The sequence below is a fragment of the Neofelis nebulosa genome, chromosome 15, assembly GCF_028018385.1.
Source record: "Neofelis nebulosa isolate mNeoNeb1 chromosome 15, mNeoNeb1.pri, whole genome shotgun sequence".
NCBI lineage: Eukaryota > Metazoa > Chordata > Mammalia > Carnivora > Felidae > Neofelis > Neofelis nebulosa.
In genome coordinates, this window is record NC_080796.1 from 73,023,256 (window position 1) to 73,043,788 (window position 20,533).

Sequence of the window (20,533 nt, forward strand, 5' to 3'; positions counted from 1 at the left end):
GCCAAAAACACTGGGCCTTATTTTTTACGAATTTTTTAGAAATACATAAACAGCATATGTTTACTTTATATAATATATATTATATATTAATATGTAATATATATTTTAGATGATCTATATTAACTATATAATGTTTACTTGCTTTATTATATATTATAACATATAACATTTATTTTAATGTATATTATCTAAAATAAATGTTATATATTGGAATTACACATTACATAATTATAATATGTATTAATATATCATTAATGCATAATGTAAAATAAACATATGCTTATATATATTATATAAGAATACTAGAACACTAGATATATAGAAGACTAGAACATATAATGTTTTATATATATATATACTAGAATATTTATTATATAAAACATAGAATATATATTATTCTATGAATTATGTTCTGTAAATATATAGAATATATAGTAATATATTATATATCATAATATTCCATATATAATATTCTATATGTTCTATATACTAAATAATAATATATAATAACATAATCTATCTCATATTCCATATTATATTCTAATTATATTCTATATATTAGAATATAAATTATAATCTATATATTATATAAGAATACTAGAACACACTGATAAGCAAAATGTGGAGGATAAAAGCCACCTTAATTACATTATTCAAATATGATTATACCAACTTTTGGTGTTTATTGTCCCACACATTTTTATTGGACAAATGAGGGGATGATAATGTACAAGTAAATCGCATTCAGCAGCCCTTTTTCCTTAACAGTATATCATGAACGACTTTTATTGCTATTCGATATTGTACAAAATGATTTTAGTGGCTGCTCGGTAGTACACGGACATATAATTTATTTTTTTTACCTGCCTTTTTGGGCGTTTTCAGCACTTTTTTTCCACTGCTATAAGCAAAGCTTTGATGATAACGATGTATGACATCACATACGACACCAACGTGTCCCAAAGGGAAACTATGTTTGTGGTGAGTGATAATGTTGAGTATTCACCTGAACAGATGACGTTTATGGTGAGTGACAATGGTGAATATTCACCTGAACAGAGGACGTTGAGCCTATGATCGCTTCACTGTCAGTCAGCCCACAGGTTACAAACAGCTATGATTTTGTGATTTAAAGTTTCAGGCTACATATAGTCCAAAAAGGCAACGTACACCTGCCTGTCCAGCCTGCCCGAGGGGACTGTTACACACAACACCTGTGGGGACCACCTCTGATGAGAATGGGAGTGACAAACGGCTTTGGGGATGCGTGCCCTGGAGGGTGTGGCTGCATCGGGAGCAGTATGGATTAGAAATACGGAAGAAGACAACGTTTTCAATGATACCAGGACAAGCGGTTTGAATCTTAGCAACATCCCGTTCCGGAAGGCTGAAAAAATCTTCGCCCGAGAACCCCGCGTGGCTGCAGAAATGGCCCTACTATCCTAAGGATCATTGAGAAGCATGGTGTCACAGTAAGATGTGACAGCGTTTGAGAGCCAGACTGTGGAATGGGCCCTCCTGAGTTTGACTCCCAGCTGTCGCTACTGGAAAGTGGCCATGCTGATCTTGGTCAATTGCTTGCCTTCTCTGGTGCCTCAGTTTCCCCAGTCATGTAACTGGGATAGTGTGCACTTCAGAAGCTTGCTCAGGGCACCAAATAACTCTGTGAGCGTAAAGCACTTACAGCCATGCCCAAGGCACCAGCAGACAGAAGTTAAGTGTAACTGTCATCAGCATCAGGAGGAGGAGTTTCTTTGCATCTAGAGGGACCATCTGCATTGTCTCAGCGCCTATAGGAAAGAAGACAGTGGCCAGACACTGACAAGCCCTTCTACTTCCTTTTTTTGCTAATTGTATACAACTTACTTTGAAAAGCCGTTTCCATTCCCTGCACACAGACTCCAGCGGGTGGCCAAAGGGACGTCTCTTCTCGGATAGCTGACCCAGGTCCTCATGCTGCTGTGGTCACTGCTGGTCATCTTTGGTGAGTCCCATAATGTGCATCAGGACTGAGGTGGCAGCTGACGGGGTCTCCAGCCCCTGGACGCCCTAAGGGTTTATCAGAGCCCGGGGATCAGTGGAAATGCTCAGGTCTCTGCTTGCAGCTTAGATAGCAGAGTCCGAGGGGAAAGTCAGACGGTAACGCATCCTCACCCTTAGTGTTCAAGGCTTATGATCTTAGATAATTAGTAATTAGTGATATGTTCTCATGAATCCAGTTTTCATAATTTCAACATTTACTACTCCTCCCTGAGAACTACTCACACACATCTCTCCAAGACTGGGTTCAGAGACGCGTGGACACTCTTTGCTGAGGCCCCTCCGTTAGCCGTCTGCTACCAGGGAAACAAGAATCCTTTCTCCACATTCAGGAGGCGCTAACATTTGTTAATGAGTAAAAGGACTCTCACATAAAACGTGGCCAGGGAAAGGGAATCTGCTCAAGGTGGGTTCGGCTTTCAAAACTGTGCTGCTCTCCGCCTGTCGGTAAGCAAGGTTATGGCCGGTCCAGCCCTCGTGGGTCTTATTAAGAAGGCAAGATGCCCTTCGGCATAAATGGTCAGGAAGCTTTGAAAAATGACAGGTTTGTTACTTCCAGGGCCGGGCAGTTCCACAGCACCCCGGGACCGCACAGCGAGTTGGAGGGGAGAGACAGAGCCTGGGTCCGGGGTTCTGCTCGTCCTGGGGTGGAGGCTCACTCTTTGTTGGAGAATTAAAACAAATGAGTGGGAATTTGAAGCACGAGAAGACAATAAATCAAGTGGCCCACATGGTCAGTTACGGAAATCAACCGAGCCCCCAAGAACAGAAGAGCCTCAGAGTGGGGGGAGGAGACAGGCTCTTGGCCTGCAGCTTGTGGCCGTCACTGTCTTTGAAATGGGTGCCTTAGCATCAAAGCTTAAGTCAGGCACAAGGTCGGGCTTTACACAACAGAAAACCCCCGCCTTTCAGGGCTCACACTACTCACTCTGACTGGGCGTGTTTCCCTATGGACTCTTGGTGACTCGGGATGCCGTGTCATGGTGTAGTCGACACACCGGGTGTGGAGGTGGTCGACGGGGACGGGGGAAGGACAAGGAAAAGGAGAGAGTCGCTGGATACCCAGTGTCCATCCCTGGGACGTGCCTCAGGTGGTCCCTTCGGTCCAGGGATGGGTTTGCACCAGCCTTGTGGATGTGACATGAGCGGGGGGGGCCAGTTGAGGTTGGGGGGGTGGGATTGTTGGTGATAATGGAGTAGAGTACAGAAAAGGGAGTGATGGGAACTTTGGGGGCACTCTAGCCGAATGATAATAGATTTCTAAATTGTAGGGGCAAACGCTCGGGGCTAACCTCAGGTTTCTGATGTCCCCACAGCTCCAGTCGATGGAAAATCAGGTGAGTCACCTCTGGCCTGTTGTTCTCGGGGTCCGGGTCCCACGAGGTCCTGCAGAGTAGGACAAGGAGAGGCCTCAGAGACGTTCCGGTGTCACTGTTCCCCTGGGACAGCCTGCCCCGTGGCTGCTCTGCTTGGCTGGGTGAGGAGGGTGTGCCCGGCCTGCCCAGGCCCGCGTCCGCCATGTGGCCACAGCCCGCAGGGAGGGAGGCGTGTGGAAATGTGCAGGCTGGACATGGGCCCATGTGGGAGGATGGTTCTCCAGGCCCTGGGACCCCGGCTCCTCCACAAGGTCCGGCTGAAGGTCCTCACAGCTCTGGCTAAGAGCGTCTGCGTGGTCGGACGGTCCTGTGCCATCATGCTTCTCCGGCCAGGGCCACCACCGGTGGAAGGGGCTCTCGGGGCCCCAAGGAACCGTCCTGGGATGACAGACTCTCATCTGTCTTCCCCCGACAGCATTCTCCCCGGGGAATTCTTCCAGTTTCTGGATGAAGTCTGTACCCGTGGTTTAAAAATCAGCTTGATTATAAGTCCCACAGCCGAGTCCCCAGGGGATCCGGTCCCTGTCACTGCAGGAAGGCAAACATCTCCAATTAATCTAATAGTTTCCGCAACCCACCTCGTCTGCCCTTCTAACTCCACGTTTTACAACCCAGATTGTCCCCCAGTGCCCAACAGGTAAATCTGGTTCTCCGCATGGACAGCCAGTCACACGTCGTCCAAATTTCATCAAACTCCTGTGAAAGGGCTCGGGTTCTGGTTCCGCGTTTTAGGAGACGCTTTGTCTCTTACGTGACCGAATTCTGCCTCCTTCCACTGCACCTCCAGATTCTGCCAGTCCTGCTACAGTTGAACAGTGTTAGAAGATTTGTGTTGAGATATAGCTTAGTTTCTCACCTGGAGGTCGGAATCCTCAACTACAACCCTAAAATATAATGCAAATGCCCCAGACGCTGAACGCGGTCTGGTACGGAGAAACGGCCCCAGGGGACGCTTATTTTTGGCAATGACTTTTTTTCTCGTGAAAGTCAGTCACCTAAGAGCTGACCCTTGGATTAAAGGTCAGCTCCACCTTATTACTCATTGAAGGGATGGGGAAATTTTCTAGAAAATGCTCAAGGGGGCAATTTCTGAGGATTGAGACACTGGATCCCATTCCAATAGCCAGTTGACTCCCCAGTGATCTGAGCCCCCTGGCGGTTTCCACCGGCAAGGCGAGAAGACAGGGCAGAATGTGAATTCAGAGCACAGTGCGGGGCCCTTAAAGCCTGGATAAAAGCAGAGGGGGCAGGAAAGCAAAGTGTCCCCTGAGGACAATGGTCCCCCGGGTGACATCACCAATAGACAGAGCCGGGCAGGAGAAGCACCAGCAGGACGCTCCCGCATCCATGTAGAAAAAGAAGTTTACGCTGAGACCTCTGCAATGAGCTGAATGTTTGAGTCCCCACCCCCCAAATCGCATGTTGAAACCCTAATCCCCAGCAGACGGTATGTGGGGGTGGGGCCCTTGGGAGGTCACGAGGTCATGGAGGCAGGGTCCTCGTGATGGGATTAGTGCCTTCAGAAAAAGAGGCCGGAGAGCTGCGCGTGCAAACACACAAGAAGTCAGCAGTCTACAGCCTGGAAGAGGGACCCCACCAGAACCCAGCTGCGCCGGCACCTTGGTCCTGGACTTTTAGGCTCCCGAACCGGGAGAAAGAAATGTCTGTCATCGAGAAGACACCCAACGCATAGTATTTTGCTACAGCAGCCCAAGCTGACTCAGAGACCCCCTCAGGACAAAAATAGGAGGCGGCCCCGAGTAATTAAGGCGCGGGTTGGAACCTCCATCCTGCCAAAAGGGGAAGGGGCCACACGGACACCCTCTCGCTGCCCAACAGCAAAGAGACAGGTCAACATCTGCGTCCCCCTCACCCCTTCTCTTGCAGACTGGCTGACCCTCGTGGCTCCCTCTGCCGTCTTTGAAGGAGACAGAATAGATCTGACATGCCAGAAGAAAAACGACTGGTGGAAAGTCAAGAGGGTGTCATATTACAAGGACGGAGAAGAGTTACAGTTTTCAAGCGAACTCTCCAACTTTTCTATCCAAAGAGCAGTTTTGAGTGACAGTGGCACTTATCACTGTGCTGTTTCTCCTGTTTGGCCTATCTTTCCTTTCCAAAAGGAAAAAACCTCAAGAAGTGTAAGGATTGAAGTTCAAGGTACAGTCTTCCCTCCTGCGGGACAGGGGCTGGACGGGAGGGTAGCAGACAGAGCAGGGCAGGTCCTGGGAGGGGCACCTGACCCCCCACCCCCACCCCCGCACGCCGACCAGAGGGGAACCCGAGTCTCGTAGTCCGACAGCAGGAAGGGAGACCATGTGTTGGGTGACACGGCTGGTCTGAATGTCTTGTTTGCTGGGGTGGCTTTTCAGCAGGAACCTTGCACCTCACTGTGACCCTTCTTTCCAGAGCTATTTCCACGTCCTGTGCTCACAGTCAGCCCCTTCCGGGCCATCGAGGGGAACCCAGTGACGCTGACCTGTGAGACCAAGCTTTCTCCACGGAGGTCAGATGCCCAGCTCCGATTTTGCTTCTTTAGAGATGGCAGAGCCCTGGGGTCCGGCTGGAGCAGCTCCCCGGAGCTCAGGGTCCCTGCCATGTGGAGTGGAGACTCAGGGTCCTACTGGTGCGAGGCAGAGACAGTGACTCCCAGCGTCAGAAAACAGAGCCTCCAGTCGCAGATTCACGTGCGGAGTAAGCGGCAGTGGGTCTGAGCACCGGGGGACAGGGGTCCTTCAGCCCCTCTCCAGACGCCTAGTCTTTCGGGAGCTTGTGCAGCTCCTGTCCCTCTGGAAAGTGGGAACTGAGCTAGAAAACGGGCATTTCGTAAAAATGACAATCGGACAAAGCCCCCGTTGAAAAACCGAATCCAATGGAGCAAATGCAAAGACTGAATTGGCTTTATCAAGCCATTCATGAGTCAGCTGGACCCCAGCCAGCCTGTGGAGAGATGCTCAGAGATGCGCAAAGCGGAAGGTTTTTATAGGCAGGAGGTGGGGCCAGGGAGTGATGAGAAAATTTAAAAAGCATCGTTTCAGGTCCGGAACATCTTTGTGGGGAGGAAACTGCAGGGGTTTTTTCGGTTTTCGTTTTATCATGCAGATGACCTCGTGTGGATCCAGGAATTTCAGACTGACTTTTAGAAGGTCACATTGCCAGGGCACCTGGGGGCCTCGGCGGGTTAAGCGTCTGACTCTTGATTTCGGCTCAGGTCATGATCTCACGGTCTTGTGAGTTCGAGCCCCCCATGGGCTCTGCACTGATGGTGTGGAGCCTGCTTGGGATTCTCCCTCTTTCTCTGCCCCTCCCCTCGCTTGCACTCTCTCTGTCTCTCTCAAAATACAGAAACTTAAAAAAAAAAAAAACATTAGGAGGTCACATCCCTAGGATTGGCTGAAACCATAATTAAGTCTCAGTTGGCCGTCAGTGAAGGACAAATACTCCATTTGGGGCTTTTCTTCTTCTCTTTTAAACACTCCTTATAATCTTTCTCTTCTTTATTAAAGTAATGTCCATCAGTCATGCCTTCAATGATCCCTGGGTGCCTTTGCATTTAGCAGTGGGCTGGGCACATGCTCCACAGTGGCTCTGTCTACAGTCCCACATGCTGGCATTCAACCCAAGCTGGTTTATTAGAAGGCACCACGGTGCTCCAGTGCAGGCGGCTAAGGGAAGCATCAGAGAAAGCAGAAATCAGAATGAACTAAGCAGTCGGAGGAGGGGTGGTGATTCGTGTTGAGCCTTGAAATTGGGAATAACGAAGGAATGGTCACAGATATTGTTAGTGGGAGCAGCGTCTCTTCCAAGGTAGGAGTGATGCTACGGGGACCCCCTCACTCTGTGCTCAAGGCATTGGTCTGGACAGCGACTCCTCCCCCCCGCCCCAGAAATACTTCCTGTCTCGTGGAGCAGATGACACGTTCTTTAGTGACGCCCTGAAATTAGGTGGGATTGGGGTTGGGGCATGCAGTGTCTTATCCACATTCTTCAAGGGCACTCGCTGCGGATCCCCCACCTTTCTGTACTTACAGTGGATTACGGGGGCAACGCCCGTGCACCCACTTCTTGCACCACCTGGTCCCAGAGTCCTCCGCGGTCAGGTTCTCACCTGCCATCTTCTGTCCATCTAGGAGTGCCTGTCTCTAACGTAAGCTTAGAGATGCGGGCCCCCAGGGGCCAGGTGATCGAAGGAAGGAACCTGGTCCTGCTCTGCTCGGTGACCGAAGGCACAGGAAACATCACATTTTCCTGGCACAGAGAGGCCACAGGAACCAGCGTGGGGAAGAAGACCCAGCGTTCCCTGTCGGGGGAGCTGGAGGTCCCAGCTGTGCAGGAGCGCGATGCTGGCCGTTATTACTGCAGAGCGGACAACGGCCACGGGCCCATCCAGAGCAAGGTGCTGAGTATCCTTGTGAGAAGTGAGTTGCGCTCTGATTCAGCCCAGACAGAAACCCCAGAGCCAAGGCCACAGTCCTGGGGGTCCCGAGGAAGGGGCTGGAGGGTCCAGGGGTCGGTGCTATGCAACACCAACAGCAATGGAAGGATGGGTTACCCTTGCAAGTTAAACTGTGGATGTCTTTCTTTTCCTAGAAGGGAATTACAAAGGGGGCTGGACTGGCATTAGAAAAACACACGCTGAGAATTACACATGACCGTGTCTCCAGATACTTCCCCAGAATTGATTTTCTCCCAAATTCTTAAAGATGTTGTTGAGGGTCGGAGAGGCCAGGCCCGTTGCTGAGGTCCTAGTCTGGGGGGTCTGTGTCTGCCATGTCCTCACAAACCCTGTCCACGGCTCCCTGTCTCCCTCAGTCCCAGCGTCCTGCCCAATCCTATCCATCACAGCACCCAGGGCCCAGGCCGTGGAGGGGGACGTGGTCGAGCTTCACTGCGAGGCCCAGAGGGGCTCTCCCCCCATCCTGTACCGGTTTTATCACGAGGACGTCCCCCTGGGGAACAGCTCGGCCCCCTCTGGAGGAGGAGCGTCCTTCAACCTGTCTCTGACCGCAGAACATTCTGGAAACTACTCCTGCGAGGCCGACAATGGTCTCGGGGCCCGGCGCAGCGAGGTGGTGCCACTCAGCCTCTCAGGTGGGTTGATGGTCCCTGGATACAGGACCATTATGACCAGTGCCTCTGCCCCATCCATCTTCCTTGGTACCATATTGGGGTTTCGGAAGGTAGGTGGAGGTCTAGGTGGTGGGAGGTTGGAGAAGGTGGTCTCGGTGCCTGGCCACCTCTTTTTCTCCACACTAACCTGGAAAGTGCACGTTACACTTAGATAACGTTGCGTGACCACCATTCCTGCATAGTATTGATGGGGATTCCAGGCTTTACCCTCTGAGGCTGACGCGCTGGTCTCTTCCCTCAGGGACCAGCAGCTACAGAGAAGAACATGTCACAGACAGAGCTCTCGGGCTGCTGGGTGTCCCTGCTTGTGTTGGTGCTGCTCTGCTGTTTTACTGCAGGTTCCACAAGACACCCGGTTGGTCATCTACTGTTTGTTTTCATTGTCCTTTATTGCTGTGAACTTTTCCATTACTGATAGAGATTGGACAGGAAAGGAGAATTGAGAAATTAAGAAATTAGGAAGGAAAGAGAGAGAGAGAGAAAGGAAAAGAAGAAAAGAAAGGAGGAAGGGAGGGAGGGAGGAAGAAGGAAGGAAGGGAGGAAGGGAGGGAGAGAGGAAGGGAGGGAGGGAGGAAAGGAAGAAGGAGGAAGGAAGGAAGGAAGGAAGGAAGGAAGGAAGGAAGGAAGGAGGGAAGGAAGCTCCCCAAATCTCATCAATTCTTTTTACGCGTCACAGTTTTACATGGTGGCTTCTGCTTCAAAAGCAAGTGTGGTAGTGAGTCTCAATGTCTTTTTCCAACTAATTTCAGACCACAGTGTCACGCACGTCCACCACAATCTCATCAGGTCAAGTACCTAACACTTGCCCAGATGCAAGGGGAGAGGGCACAGTCTCCACTCCAAAGACAGCTCTAAATGTTAAAGAACTCGCAGCCATGTTTTTTAGATTTCCACACGAATCACCACGATGCCAGTCCCTGCCTTCCTCCCACCAGACTTCTGGAAGCAAGTGCCATGGGGGGGCCAGCAGTTCCACCTAGGCCTCTCTCCTGGAGCCTCTCCCCTCTCCAACCTGGCCTGGGAGGCTCTTCCCTGTCCTGTCCCCTCTTCAGCACCAGTACATAGACTTCCGCCAGGATTTTGTCCAATATCTCCAGTTCTCAGAAAAAAGGCCAGTTCCGTTTCCTCCACCATCCCTAGAAGCACGAGACCCCACCTTCCATAACCGACACTCCCATAGAGCTGCTGCCGTGTTAGCACGACCGTGCATTATCTTTGTAACGTTATTTTTAAGACCAAGAATTGAGGAAACTCCTCGAAGGGGTAGCTCCTACTGATCCCTAGCCAAAACACGTTGCCAATGACCAACTATTGGTCATTGCTAGCCAAAACTAGCATACTGCTAGCCAAAACACGTTGCCAATGACCAACTATTGGTCATTGCTAGCCAAAACTAGCATACTGCTAGCCAAAACACGTTGCCAATGACCAACTATTGGTCATTGCTAGCCAAAACTAGCATACTGCTAGCCAAAACACGTTGCCAATGACCAACTATTGCATCTGTTACGTATGACGAGCTTACACATATTATGTGTAATTATAAAAAAATCATTTGGAAGTGTGCATCATGGTCCGGGTTTAACAGTCTTGGGGAAGTTGAGTGGGCCGAGGTGCTCATATCCAGTAGAGGGCAGAGCTAAGACCCAGTGTCCACACTGGCCTGGTCAGAAAGCCTCAAGCCTGCACATAGAGACTCTTGACCTGAACAATTCTCCTCTTGCAAGTTTCCCCAGCTCCAGCGGTGTCATTTTTTTCTTTAAAATTTAAAAAATATTTATTTTATTTTTGAGAGAGAGAGAGAGGGAGACACAGAATCTGAAGCAGGCTCCAGGCTCTGAGCTGTCAACACAGAGCTCAAGGTGGGGCTTGAACCCACGAGCTGTGATATCATGACCTGAGCTGAAGTCAGACGCTTCATCGAGTGAGCCACCCAGGCATCCTGAGGTGTCATTTATTAATCTGTAAGATACAGGACAAGCATAGACGACAACAGAGTCGCAAGATAAACTTTTTAAGCTCCTACAAAATGTTCCCTTAGACCTATCAACTACCACCGAGTGAGAGAAATTTTGGAAAGTCATCAGTCATTCCTTTTCCAGATGGTGAAAATGTAGCTCAGTTTTTTCAAGTTCAGCGGAAGTTATATTTTTAAACAGACCATCTAAGACTAAGGAATTGCGATATTGTTTTTTCTTTCACTATGGTTTTTAACTGATAAAAATATGTCTATGAAGAGAGAGGTAGTTTATCTAAAATAATTTCTAATTCATCCACTGTGTTGAATTCTCCCACTCTTTCAAGTTATACACCAATATACTATTGTTTTCTTTTAATATAGAAACAATCTACAAAGCAATAAAACATTTACTTTCTCTTTTTCAATTTTTAAGCAATTTATTTTTCATGTCTAATTATATGCCCAAGGGCCTCTGAAATGTTATGTTACGTGGATGCGCTTGTCTAGCCCTTGTTTTTGAGGGAAATTTTTCTAGTATTTCTCTGCTATATACTATATTCAAATACTCCTTCTAGAGAAGTTCCAGTTTTCTTTATCAAGACTACTTCTCAGAAACAACTTTTAATTTTTGCTAATACCTTGTTAGTGCCTGTGAAGATAATAATATAATCTTTCTCTTTCATCTATTAAATCAATTAATTAAATTATACCAGAATACTTAATGTTGACTCATCTTTGCATTCCTGATAAAAACCCCAATTTTGATGGTGCATTTTTAAGAAAAACTAGCATTCTTTTGAAGTTTTCTTCCTTGATGGTAATGTGTGACATTTGCCAGCTTTGTTGTTATCATGATCTTTTCCAGGTTTTGTACTCCATGTTATTCTATTTTTGCAAAAAGAAGCTCAACGTTGTCCTACTTTTTATATGTTTTGTATGTTCTGGAATAGTTTACATAGCAGTCTAATTATCTGTTTTTTTAAAGAGTCTACGTGCTCCCCTATGGAAACTTCACCTGGTGGGGCTTTGGGGGAGCAGGTCTTCTGGAACTTTCTCTGTTTCTGCTCTTGTAACCAATCTTGTGAGAGACGCTGCTAATGTTCACCCAGCCCTCCTTTACTTCCGGGCATGTGGACAGTCTGTGTTTCCCTGTCTCCTTGAAGTTCCATGTGGCCAGAGACAGGTCCGCAGAAGCAGTACATGTTGTTTCCTGTCAGAAGTATTTACGAGTGAGATGCTGATGCCCCTTCTCCTTCCCGTGTGCCGGTGACCAGGCACACACATGCTGAGTGGACAGTGTCTCCGGCTGGTGTGGCCTCTGGCAGCCTCAGTCCCTGAGTGACTGTGGTGACAGACACTCCCCCACCAGCAGACTTCTGACAGGTCTGCAGCACAAATGGGAAATTTGCAAACGCAAATCCCCCACAAGTTGAGCCTCGCTTGTTAATGCAGCAGAACACACCCCATCCTGACGCCACATTCTCTTCACGTTTCCTTTATCTTCTGGGGACTTTTCCTAGAAAAGTACCTGTTTTATCCAGGCTTCCAAATTTCCTTCCTTGGAACTGAGTGAAGTCCTGCGCTTCCCTGTGATTCTTCTCGCTTCCGTCCTCCGTTCTTTCTCATTCACGTTCTTGAATGGCACAGCGTATCCATCCTCTGGATTGCAAAGTGAAGCCCCTAGAATCATTTATTTCATCTACCAGTTTGCTTTCGAAATCTGAAATTCCTGCTTTTCTTAGTTGCAGCATTTTTCCCGTTGGTGCTATTCTCTAGAACAAATCAGATATTTAATGTATTTGCTTTCCTCCATCTTATATATTTATCCATGCACTCAGCACCTTAAGACTTAATTCCCTTAAATGTACAAGTTATAGACACATCTAGGTTTCTTCATGGTTTTGTTGTGAATTATCTGCTCCACTAAGATCTAAGATTGTTGATATCATACTCACTTTATAGACTATTTTTGAAGTTTTCTTTGGAAGCCAAGATTTCATCGACTTTTGTTAATATTCAAAAGTGCTTAAGAAGTCCATTTTAAATCCATTTTTAAAATAATGTATTCAATAAGGAGTTGCTAGGATCACACACCCTGATTTCATACTGTTTGAAGATATGTGTGCCTTGCCTTATGGTTGAGTGACTGTTTGGCTTGGTAGAAAATCCTGAGGTCATTCTTCCTTTCCTTGAAGAAAATAAATTAGTTCCTCATTCTCTTTGGAGAATACACTTAGGTTAGCCTTCCAACACTGTCTCCTGAAATCCTGATAAAGTTGGAGTGCTGGCTGTATTACCAGGCGAGGTTTTTCATGTTTGCTGAGCTGCACTTAAACCAGAAGGGCTCTGGGTGGGATTACAAATGTTTGATGGGAGGCACAGTGGGCATACCCCCAAGTGCAGTGCAACCCTTGAGACTAACTGTGTCCCTTGTAGTGGTCCCTGCTCCCATCCATGTGGACTTGTCCCCTCAGCTCTTAGGTGAAGGACCAGGAAAGAGTTTCTTGACACTGTAAAGACTCCCTCTGGTGACACAGCCCATACTTCCATGCTGAGACGCCATGTTTCTTGTTCTACATCTCCCTGAAAAGCTAAACGGTGCAAAGGAGGGCCCATTGGGTCCTATGAATGTCAACATCAAGCCTTACCCCAAGACCACTGCTTTAGACTTGGAGTTGCTAATATCAGAACATCTAAAAAGTGAGAACCCTCAAAGTCCAAATAAGGAAAGCAGTAAAGTCACCAGCAGTTAACATATATTTTTGCAACAATCAAAACAGCAATAAAAAAATCCAGAAACAGTGACCCATCCCCATGGGGTTTGTCATCTGAAGTGGTGTGTCAAATCAGTGGGGAAAAAAGAATGGATTGTCCAACCGACCACGTCGGAGGGAACAAGTAGTTATCAGGACACAATATAACTGGATCCCTACTCTGTGTCCTCCATCCTGCCGGTAACAACATGTGATTAAGTTGGGTGAGAGTTTTAAGAGCTAAAGCCTCCTCCTCTAAAATGAATGTTCCTTCATCTGATTTTCAGGAAGACACTCTGTCACTAATGCACTCAGGTGAGAACTTTTCCTATTGAAACTGGGAACTCCAGAGACCTTCCTCATTCACAATTTTAAATACTTTCTGCTCCTTCTGCTTGCGCAAATTACACAGTATCTCTCTGTGACACTCACCCGTGTCTATTCACTACATTTCTGCTATCAGGGTGCTGTCTCAGGCCACAATTCTAGGTGTTATCTTCATAAGATTCGGTATTTCTTGTTTAATTTTTTTATTTTGAGAGAGTGAGCATGAATAGGGGAGGGGCAGGGGGGGAGAGAGAGAGAGAGAGAGAGAGAGAGAGAGAAACAGAATCTCAAGCATACTCCAAGCTCAACGTGGAGCCCAACACAACCCTGGGATCATGACCTGAACCAAAACTAAGAGTTAGACACTCAACCAACTGAGCCACCCAGGCACACAAGGATTCGATATTTCTAAGTGAATTTCGTAATTCACATAACCAAGATTATTTATGGAGTACTTATAATGTATGAGCAAGTTTTTGTTAGATATTTAAAGGTGTGAAAGTATGCATAAAATGAGATTTATTTCCACAGGGGACATATTGTGTCATGGAGAATATAAGATGTGTACAATAAACAAAAGAGAGAGAGAGAAACTGATAAGAAAGACACAGATGGAGTTCTAAAGAGAGTTTATAGGAAAAAAAAATTAAAGCAGGGGCAATATCATTATCTTACTTATAACTTTTGAAAAAGCTAAAGACGAGGAATAGAATATTTTTGCCAGATCAGAGTGGCCATCTTATTAAAGAAGTACATTGTGGGGGTGCCTGGTTGGCTCAGTCGTTAGGAAAGGACATTGTGATTATGTGGCCTGTCTCCGCCTGCCCCCCTGAAGTGATGCCTGAAAGACCACCCCTGAGAGTCTAGACAAAGGGCCACCAAATCACCAGAGCCAAGTGCTGTATCTTCCTGGCTTCTCCCCAGTCTCTCCCCAGCCTGCCTCCTCTCTGTTCTTGCTCTTTCCCTGGAAACTGTCATGTAGTGAGTTTCCTTTCTCTCAGAGATGTTCCCAGTGCAAATTCTCAGGCGTCCACCCCCTCCAGCCCATCCCCAGCCATCGAGGACCTGCAGCCAGATTATGTCAATGGTGAGTCTCCCCACTAGAAGGGGCTCCAGAGCTGCGGCTGGGAGGGAAGAAAGCAGGTGGAGAAAACCATGGGGTGGTCTGGACGCCCTGCCTCCAAGAGGCCCAGTCTCAATAAAGAAGCGACCCTCAGAATCATGCTGGGGTTGGGAGGACAGTCACGGAGCAGGGGACTGGGAAGGCACATATGAAGTTTGAACCCTTGTCCACGGACACCTGTGAACCATTGTCTTCTCCCTGCAGTGGACCCTGGAGATGGGGATGTGGTTTATTCCTTTGTCTGTAGCATCCAGCTACCAGAAGACTCAGGTGAGAAACTCCAGAGTGGTTCTTGTCAGATGCATCTTCCCAAGAAAGTGGGACCGGATGTGCAGTGGAGGCTTTAATACAATCCTTGCCCTTGATGTGAAATCTGCAGACCCAAGAGGGAGCAAGAGATATTTGCAGGAAGGTTCTTGTGGAGAAGCTGAATTAAAACACACACACACACACACACACACACACACACACACACACATACAAACAGATGGTCAGTTGAGAATAGACAATTAGGGAGAATCTGGGATACAAAAATCAAGTCAGGTAAGAGTGAGAATATCTTTTATTTTTTTATTTTCTTTTTTTAAAGTTGAGCATAATATGACCATTATCCATTTCAACAAGTCAAATTTCATTATTAATACTAACGAAAGTACTCAACTACTCAAATTTCAATCTTTCTTTGGGGACTTTACATACTTATTTATATCTTTATTTTTTAATTTATATCCAAATTAGTCAGCATATAGTGTGATACTGATTTCAGGAGTAGATTCCAGATTCCTCCCTTATACATAACACCCAGTTCTCATCCCAACAAGTGTCCTCCTTAACGCCCCTTGCCTGTTTAGCCCATCCCCCCAGCCACAACCCTTCCAGCAACCCTCAGTTTGTTCTCTGTATTTAAGAGTCTCATGTTTTGTTCCCCTTCCTGCTTTTATATTATTTTACTTCTCTTTCCTTATGTTCATCTGTTCTGTATCTTAAATTCCACACATGAGTGAAGTCCTATGATAGTTGTCTTTCTCTGACTGCTAATTTCGCTTAGCATAATACCCTCTAGCTCCATCCACGTGGTTGAAGAGTGAGGATCCCTGAAGTATGGTAGCTAAAGCCCAGGGGGAATTGTCCCAGGTGAAGAGGGTCATTGCAGAGCCTCTTTTAAAGGACCTGCCATGTGGAGGTGACATGGAAGGTGTTACTGAACAAATCATCCTAATCTAGAGAATGTGCGTTGCCACGGGCAGCCTTGCAAAGATCGAGACAGTGGTTCTTTAGCTGTTCAGAGCCATGTCCTTCAGGCTGCAGCCACAGTGCCCTTGAAGCTGCAGTCTTCAAACATGGGCTTTGTGCTCCCAGCTACTTCTGTAGGAGCCAGTGGCCACCAGCAGCACAGCCGGTTTCCCTGCAGGTGTTGGTGGGTGACCAAGGGCAGGGAGGAGATCCAGTCCCACACTGCCCACCTGCAGTGAAGGGAGAAAGAAGCAGCCACCATGCCCTCAAGCTGGTGTGACTCAGGATCTCCCCACCCCCCTTATCTGGGTCTTCTGGTTCCTTCTCTATGGAGCGTGAACCACTGTGGTTGTTATCTGAAGAGCATAGAGAGATGACGGGAAAGTGAGCCCTCACAGAATATTGTCAATAATCCACAGAAGTTGCATCAAAGAGAAGAAGGATTTTGTTCAGCAAGGGTTGGTGGAGGGCTTAGAGCATGGGTGGTCTTAGAAGGACTTCAGAGGGGACAACATTAAGGCATGGAGTTTACATCAGAGCGGAAGAAGCTGGAAACCTACACGTTAAGAACAGCCATCCTGTGCTCTGGTGCATCAAGTCTGGGAATGAGGTCTAAGTGGAAACCCAAGAGCTCAGTAATATTTTTTCCTCCACAGAAAACACCAGAAGGACAATTTTGGAGAACAAGGTAAGCTCGACTCCTGGAAGGTTCCCCATCTTGTCTCCCTTAACCTCCCTGTGCCTCCATTTCTTCACCTTTAAATGGGCAAAACCTACAGGTTATTATGAGGATTAAATGTTCATAAATCACCTGGAACAGTGTCTGGCATTGTTAGCACTAAAGAAGTATTCCTTAAATAAAATATGCATAACGATCACTTAGCCTCAAGCCCGGTACAAAGAAAGTTCAAAACGTTGAGATGAGAATCTCTAACAAAATAACTATCAAATACAAGTGTCAGAATCTTTACTGAAATACCTCCTCGGTTAGCATCTCTTATAATCCACTCCCTGCAAAAGGTAGGTCACCAACGGGAAGGACATAGTTGTCTTTCTCTGACTGCTAATTTCGCTTAGCATAATACCCTCTAGCTCCATCCACGTGGTTGAAGAGTGAGGATCCCTGAAGTATGGTAGCTAAAGCCCAGGGGGAATTGTCCCAGGTGAAGAGGGTCATTGCAGAGCCTCTTTTAAAGAGCCTCTTTTAAAGGACCTGCCATGTGGAGGTGACATGGAAGGTGTTACTGAACAAATCATCCTAATCTAGAGAATGTGCGTTGCCACGGGCAGCCTTGCAAAGATCGAGACAGTGGTTCTTTAGCTGTTCAGAGCCATGTCCTTCAGGCTGCAGCCACAGTGCCCTTGAAGCTGCAGTCTTCAAACATGTGTTCCTTCTCTTCCTTCACCTGTGCATCTCTCCTAGGACCCCCACGTCATCTACTCTGGCGTGAAGGAGATGTAACACTTGGAGGAATGCGGGGCAGATCACCAACAAAGATGGAACAGCACTAAAGGCTACATAAAACCTTATAAAGACGCCCAACCCTCATGACCTCTCACAGACAGAATGTGCTCCAGGGGATGAGCAGGCTGCCATTTTTGTTATCATGTTCTTTCCCAATGTCTCCTTCTGTTCATTCAACATTGGTTGAAGTGTTATTGTACCCCAGATACCGTGCAGTGAGATTATCTCTGTTACCTGCTCTTAAGGTTCAATGTTCGAAGAGTTGAGAAAGAGAAATGAACAAGAGAGACGAGCTTTTGCCTACACTTACTCTGAGATGATGTGAACAGAATCCATTTCTGGGCTTTGCTTTCTCTTCCAAACTGGGACCTCATTGTCCTTTGTCTCCACAGACCTCTCAAGTTTTAAATGAATCCTCTCTTGCTTTTGTGAGAATGTAGGGTTGAGTTTGTGGGAGGGAACAGCATCTTGAATGAGCTTGCTTTATTTGTCCATTCTTGAATGTTTGGTTTGTACTCTGATTCACATTGATGTAGAAGCAACAAGGGTATTTACCTCTGTTTGAAATGGTCAGTGGCCATTACATTCATTGTAACGTAATCAATTCACATTGATGTAAAAACAACAAGGGTATTTACATCTGTTTGAAATGGACAATGGCCATTACATTCATTGGCACCCTCATATAAGGGGTAAGAAGACCACAGCCCTTGGGACCCTTTGCCTGGGGCAGTGTCCCAACCCCATCCCCCACTAATCACATGGTCTTGAACCAACCACTTAACCTCCCTGTGCCTCCATTTCTTCACCTTTAAATGGGCAAAACCTACAGGTTATTATGAGGATTAAATGTTCATAAATCACCTGGAACAGTGTCTGGCATTGTTAGCACTAAAGAAGTATTCCTTAAATAAAATATGCATAACGATCACTTAGCCTCAAGCCCGGTACAAAGAAAGTTCAAAACGTTGAGATGAGAATCTCTAACAAAATAACTATCAAATACAAGTGTCAGAATCTTTACTGAAATACCTCCTCGGTTAGCATCTCTTATAATCCACTCCCTGCAAAAGGTAGGTCACCAACGGGAAGGACATAATTGACTGCAGGCTTGGGTTTGATCATTAATCTACACAGAGATAATTTGGAATATTTCATAAGCCACACACATCAAATTTGAAGCGTATCAGACAAAAATAAATAACTAAGAATGGTTACAATGATTATTTCAATTTTATGCTGAGACAACGATGCAATCTTGGCAAGACCACCAAACTACTGAGCTCTGAGCATCAGGGACTGAGAATTAGCATGATCCCAACAATCTCATTGTGACAGGGTGAGGGTAATCTCAGTCTGACCGTTAACCCTGGTACCATTTTAGCAGTGATGAACCTCTCCTCGCTGTTCTTTACACCCAACTATCCCTGGAGGGTATACACAGCCTCGTGATTAATAGTAACTCTGGTGTGAAAACTTCTAGGGAACATACCAAGACTATATATAGGGACCTAGGTAATTTGATGTATCTCTGCTCAGCCTCCCACTAAGCCACTCCAAGTCACATTTATTCATTACAAGTTACTTATCTAGCTATTTCTGGCTTGCGAGAACCAGTGGGAAATTCTAGGCAGTCAGGTCAGGAATCCCTCCATGTTACCAGGGTCTGTTCCAATGGCTAAGTAGCCAGTGGCCATGCTGATCCATAGACGGGGACTGCCTGAGTAAGAGCTGACACTTAACGCTCCTCTGGTCCACACACTTCACACACATGCCTACGACCTGTTCTGCAACCTGAGGGGCTGACACTTGGAGCTGAGGGGAGCCACCAAAACCTATGGATTTTAATACATAAGGTAATAGATCTTCATTGTAGAAAAACTGGGAATACAGACAATGAAAAAGATAACCATTAAACTCACTCCTACTTCCATCACTCAGACAATTTTACTAGGGTTTCAAGATCCATCAGCCAGAATGTCTTCTATGGATGTGCTCTCATATACCTAAATAGGTGATTTTACTGATTTAGTTTTAAATGTTTATTTATTTTTGAGAGAGAACGTAAGAGCATGTGAGTGCGGGGGGGGGGGGGAAGAGATGGGGAGGGGGGAGACACAGGATCCTAAGCGGGCTTTGCACTGTTAGCACAGAGCCTGAACCGTGAGATCTTGACCTGAGCCAAAGCCAGATGCTTAACTGACTGACCCGCCCAGACGCCCCCATAAATATGTGATTTTAAAGGAATCATTACTGTCATCGGTTTTTAGTCAAAAAAATTCTGTGATGTTTTCATACTAATAAATGATCAAAGATCTTTGTGGCATTGCTTTGTACGTGTGGATACATGGTAATTTGTTCTGTAAATTACTCGTTTGGGGTAATGACAGTCACTCACTGTGATAGACACTATTGCAGTGAATATCCTTGTTTCTAAGTCAACACTTTGGATAGTGTTACAGTTGAGAGAGATCAAAACCTAAGGCTCTATTCAGAGTCAGACCATAACCTGGCAGAATTTTTCCTGAGAGATCCCAGTGGTCGTGCAAAGGGCCCATCAGCGTCCCGGGCACTGCATCACAGAGCACAAGGGAAGCAACCTCGCAGAAAAGAGTAATCTTCGTCGCCCTTGCCTTCTAGGTGAGGAAGCCAGGATCAAACCCAGAGGGCCCTGGCTCACAGACCTCTTCTGTTTCACTAGCGTTTGGGTTTTGTTTCTTTTCCATTAAAAACTTTCCATTTGTGGACAAGATGGCTTCAGGCTCTTCTCTCTAATCCGCACCTTGGAAATACATAAACAGGCGGAAAGTAGGTACCTAACAAAAGCTTACAGTAACGATCATAAATACACAGGGAGACAGAAATGAGGGGAACCCGGAGCTGCTGAGACAGGAAGAGGCAGATTGGAGGGCGGAGTGCTCTCTGGGTGAGACTTCTGCCCCCCAACACTGCGGTGAAGCGTTGACTCTAATACCCAACGGGTAGCCTTTCATGCATTTTTTAAATTCTTTTTTCTTAGTGATTTACAGGGTCTATTTTCAAACTACTATAAATACTTTATGAATAATATCTGGCAGTTTCCTAACCAATTGAGTATGTTCTGTTACATAATAAGCTCCCTCACGT

The 20,533-nt window shown here is 46.5% G+C and overlaps 1 protein-coding gene across 4 annotated transcripts in view; it reads left to right on the forward strand.

The window, feature by feature from the left end:
- Positions 1-1,181: 1,181 nt before the first annotated feature.
- The window catches only part of LOC131496198 (Fc receptor-like protein 2), a 44,428-nt gene continuing 25,076 nt past the window's right edge, over positions 1,182-20,533 (forward strand). The window contains exons 1-12 of one of the 4 annotated variants that reach the window (XM_058701554.1): positions 1,603-1,984; positions 3,357-3,377; positions 5,304-5,576; positions 5,826-6,110; positions 7,547-7,834; positions 8,229-8,507; positions 8,788-8,901; positions 13,547-13,574; positions 14,588-14,673; positions 14,914-14,979; positions 16,599-16,630; positions 17,366-19,733. In XM_058701554.1, coding sequence (XP_058557537.1) covers positions 1,954-1,984; positions 3,357-3,377; positions 5,304-5,576; positions 5,826-6,110; positions 7,547-7,834; positions 8,229-8,507; positions 8,788-8,901; positions 13,547-13,574; positions 14,588-14,673; positions 14,914-14,979; positions 16,599-16,630; positions 17,366-17,404 — 1,542 coding nt within the window. In that variant the 5' untranslated portion in view covers positions 1,603-1,953 and the 3' untranslated portion in view covers positions 17,405-19,733. Of the gene's footprint in view, positions 1,985-3,356; positions 3,378-5,303; positions 5,577-5,825; positions 6,111-7,546; positions 7,835-8,228; positions 8,508-8,787; positions 8,902-9,432; positions 9,824-13,546; positions 13,575-14,587; positions 14,674-14,913; positions 14,980-16,598; positions 16,631-17,365; positions 19,734-20,533 lie in introns of those variants that run through there. The other 3 variants (XM_058701555.1, XM_058701556.1, XM_058701557.1) reach the window with 3 other exon arrangements.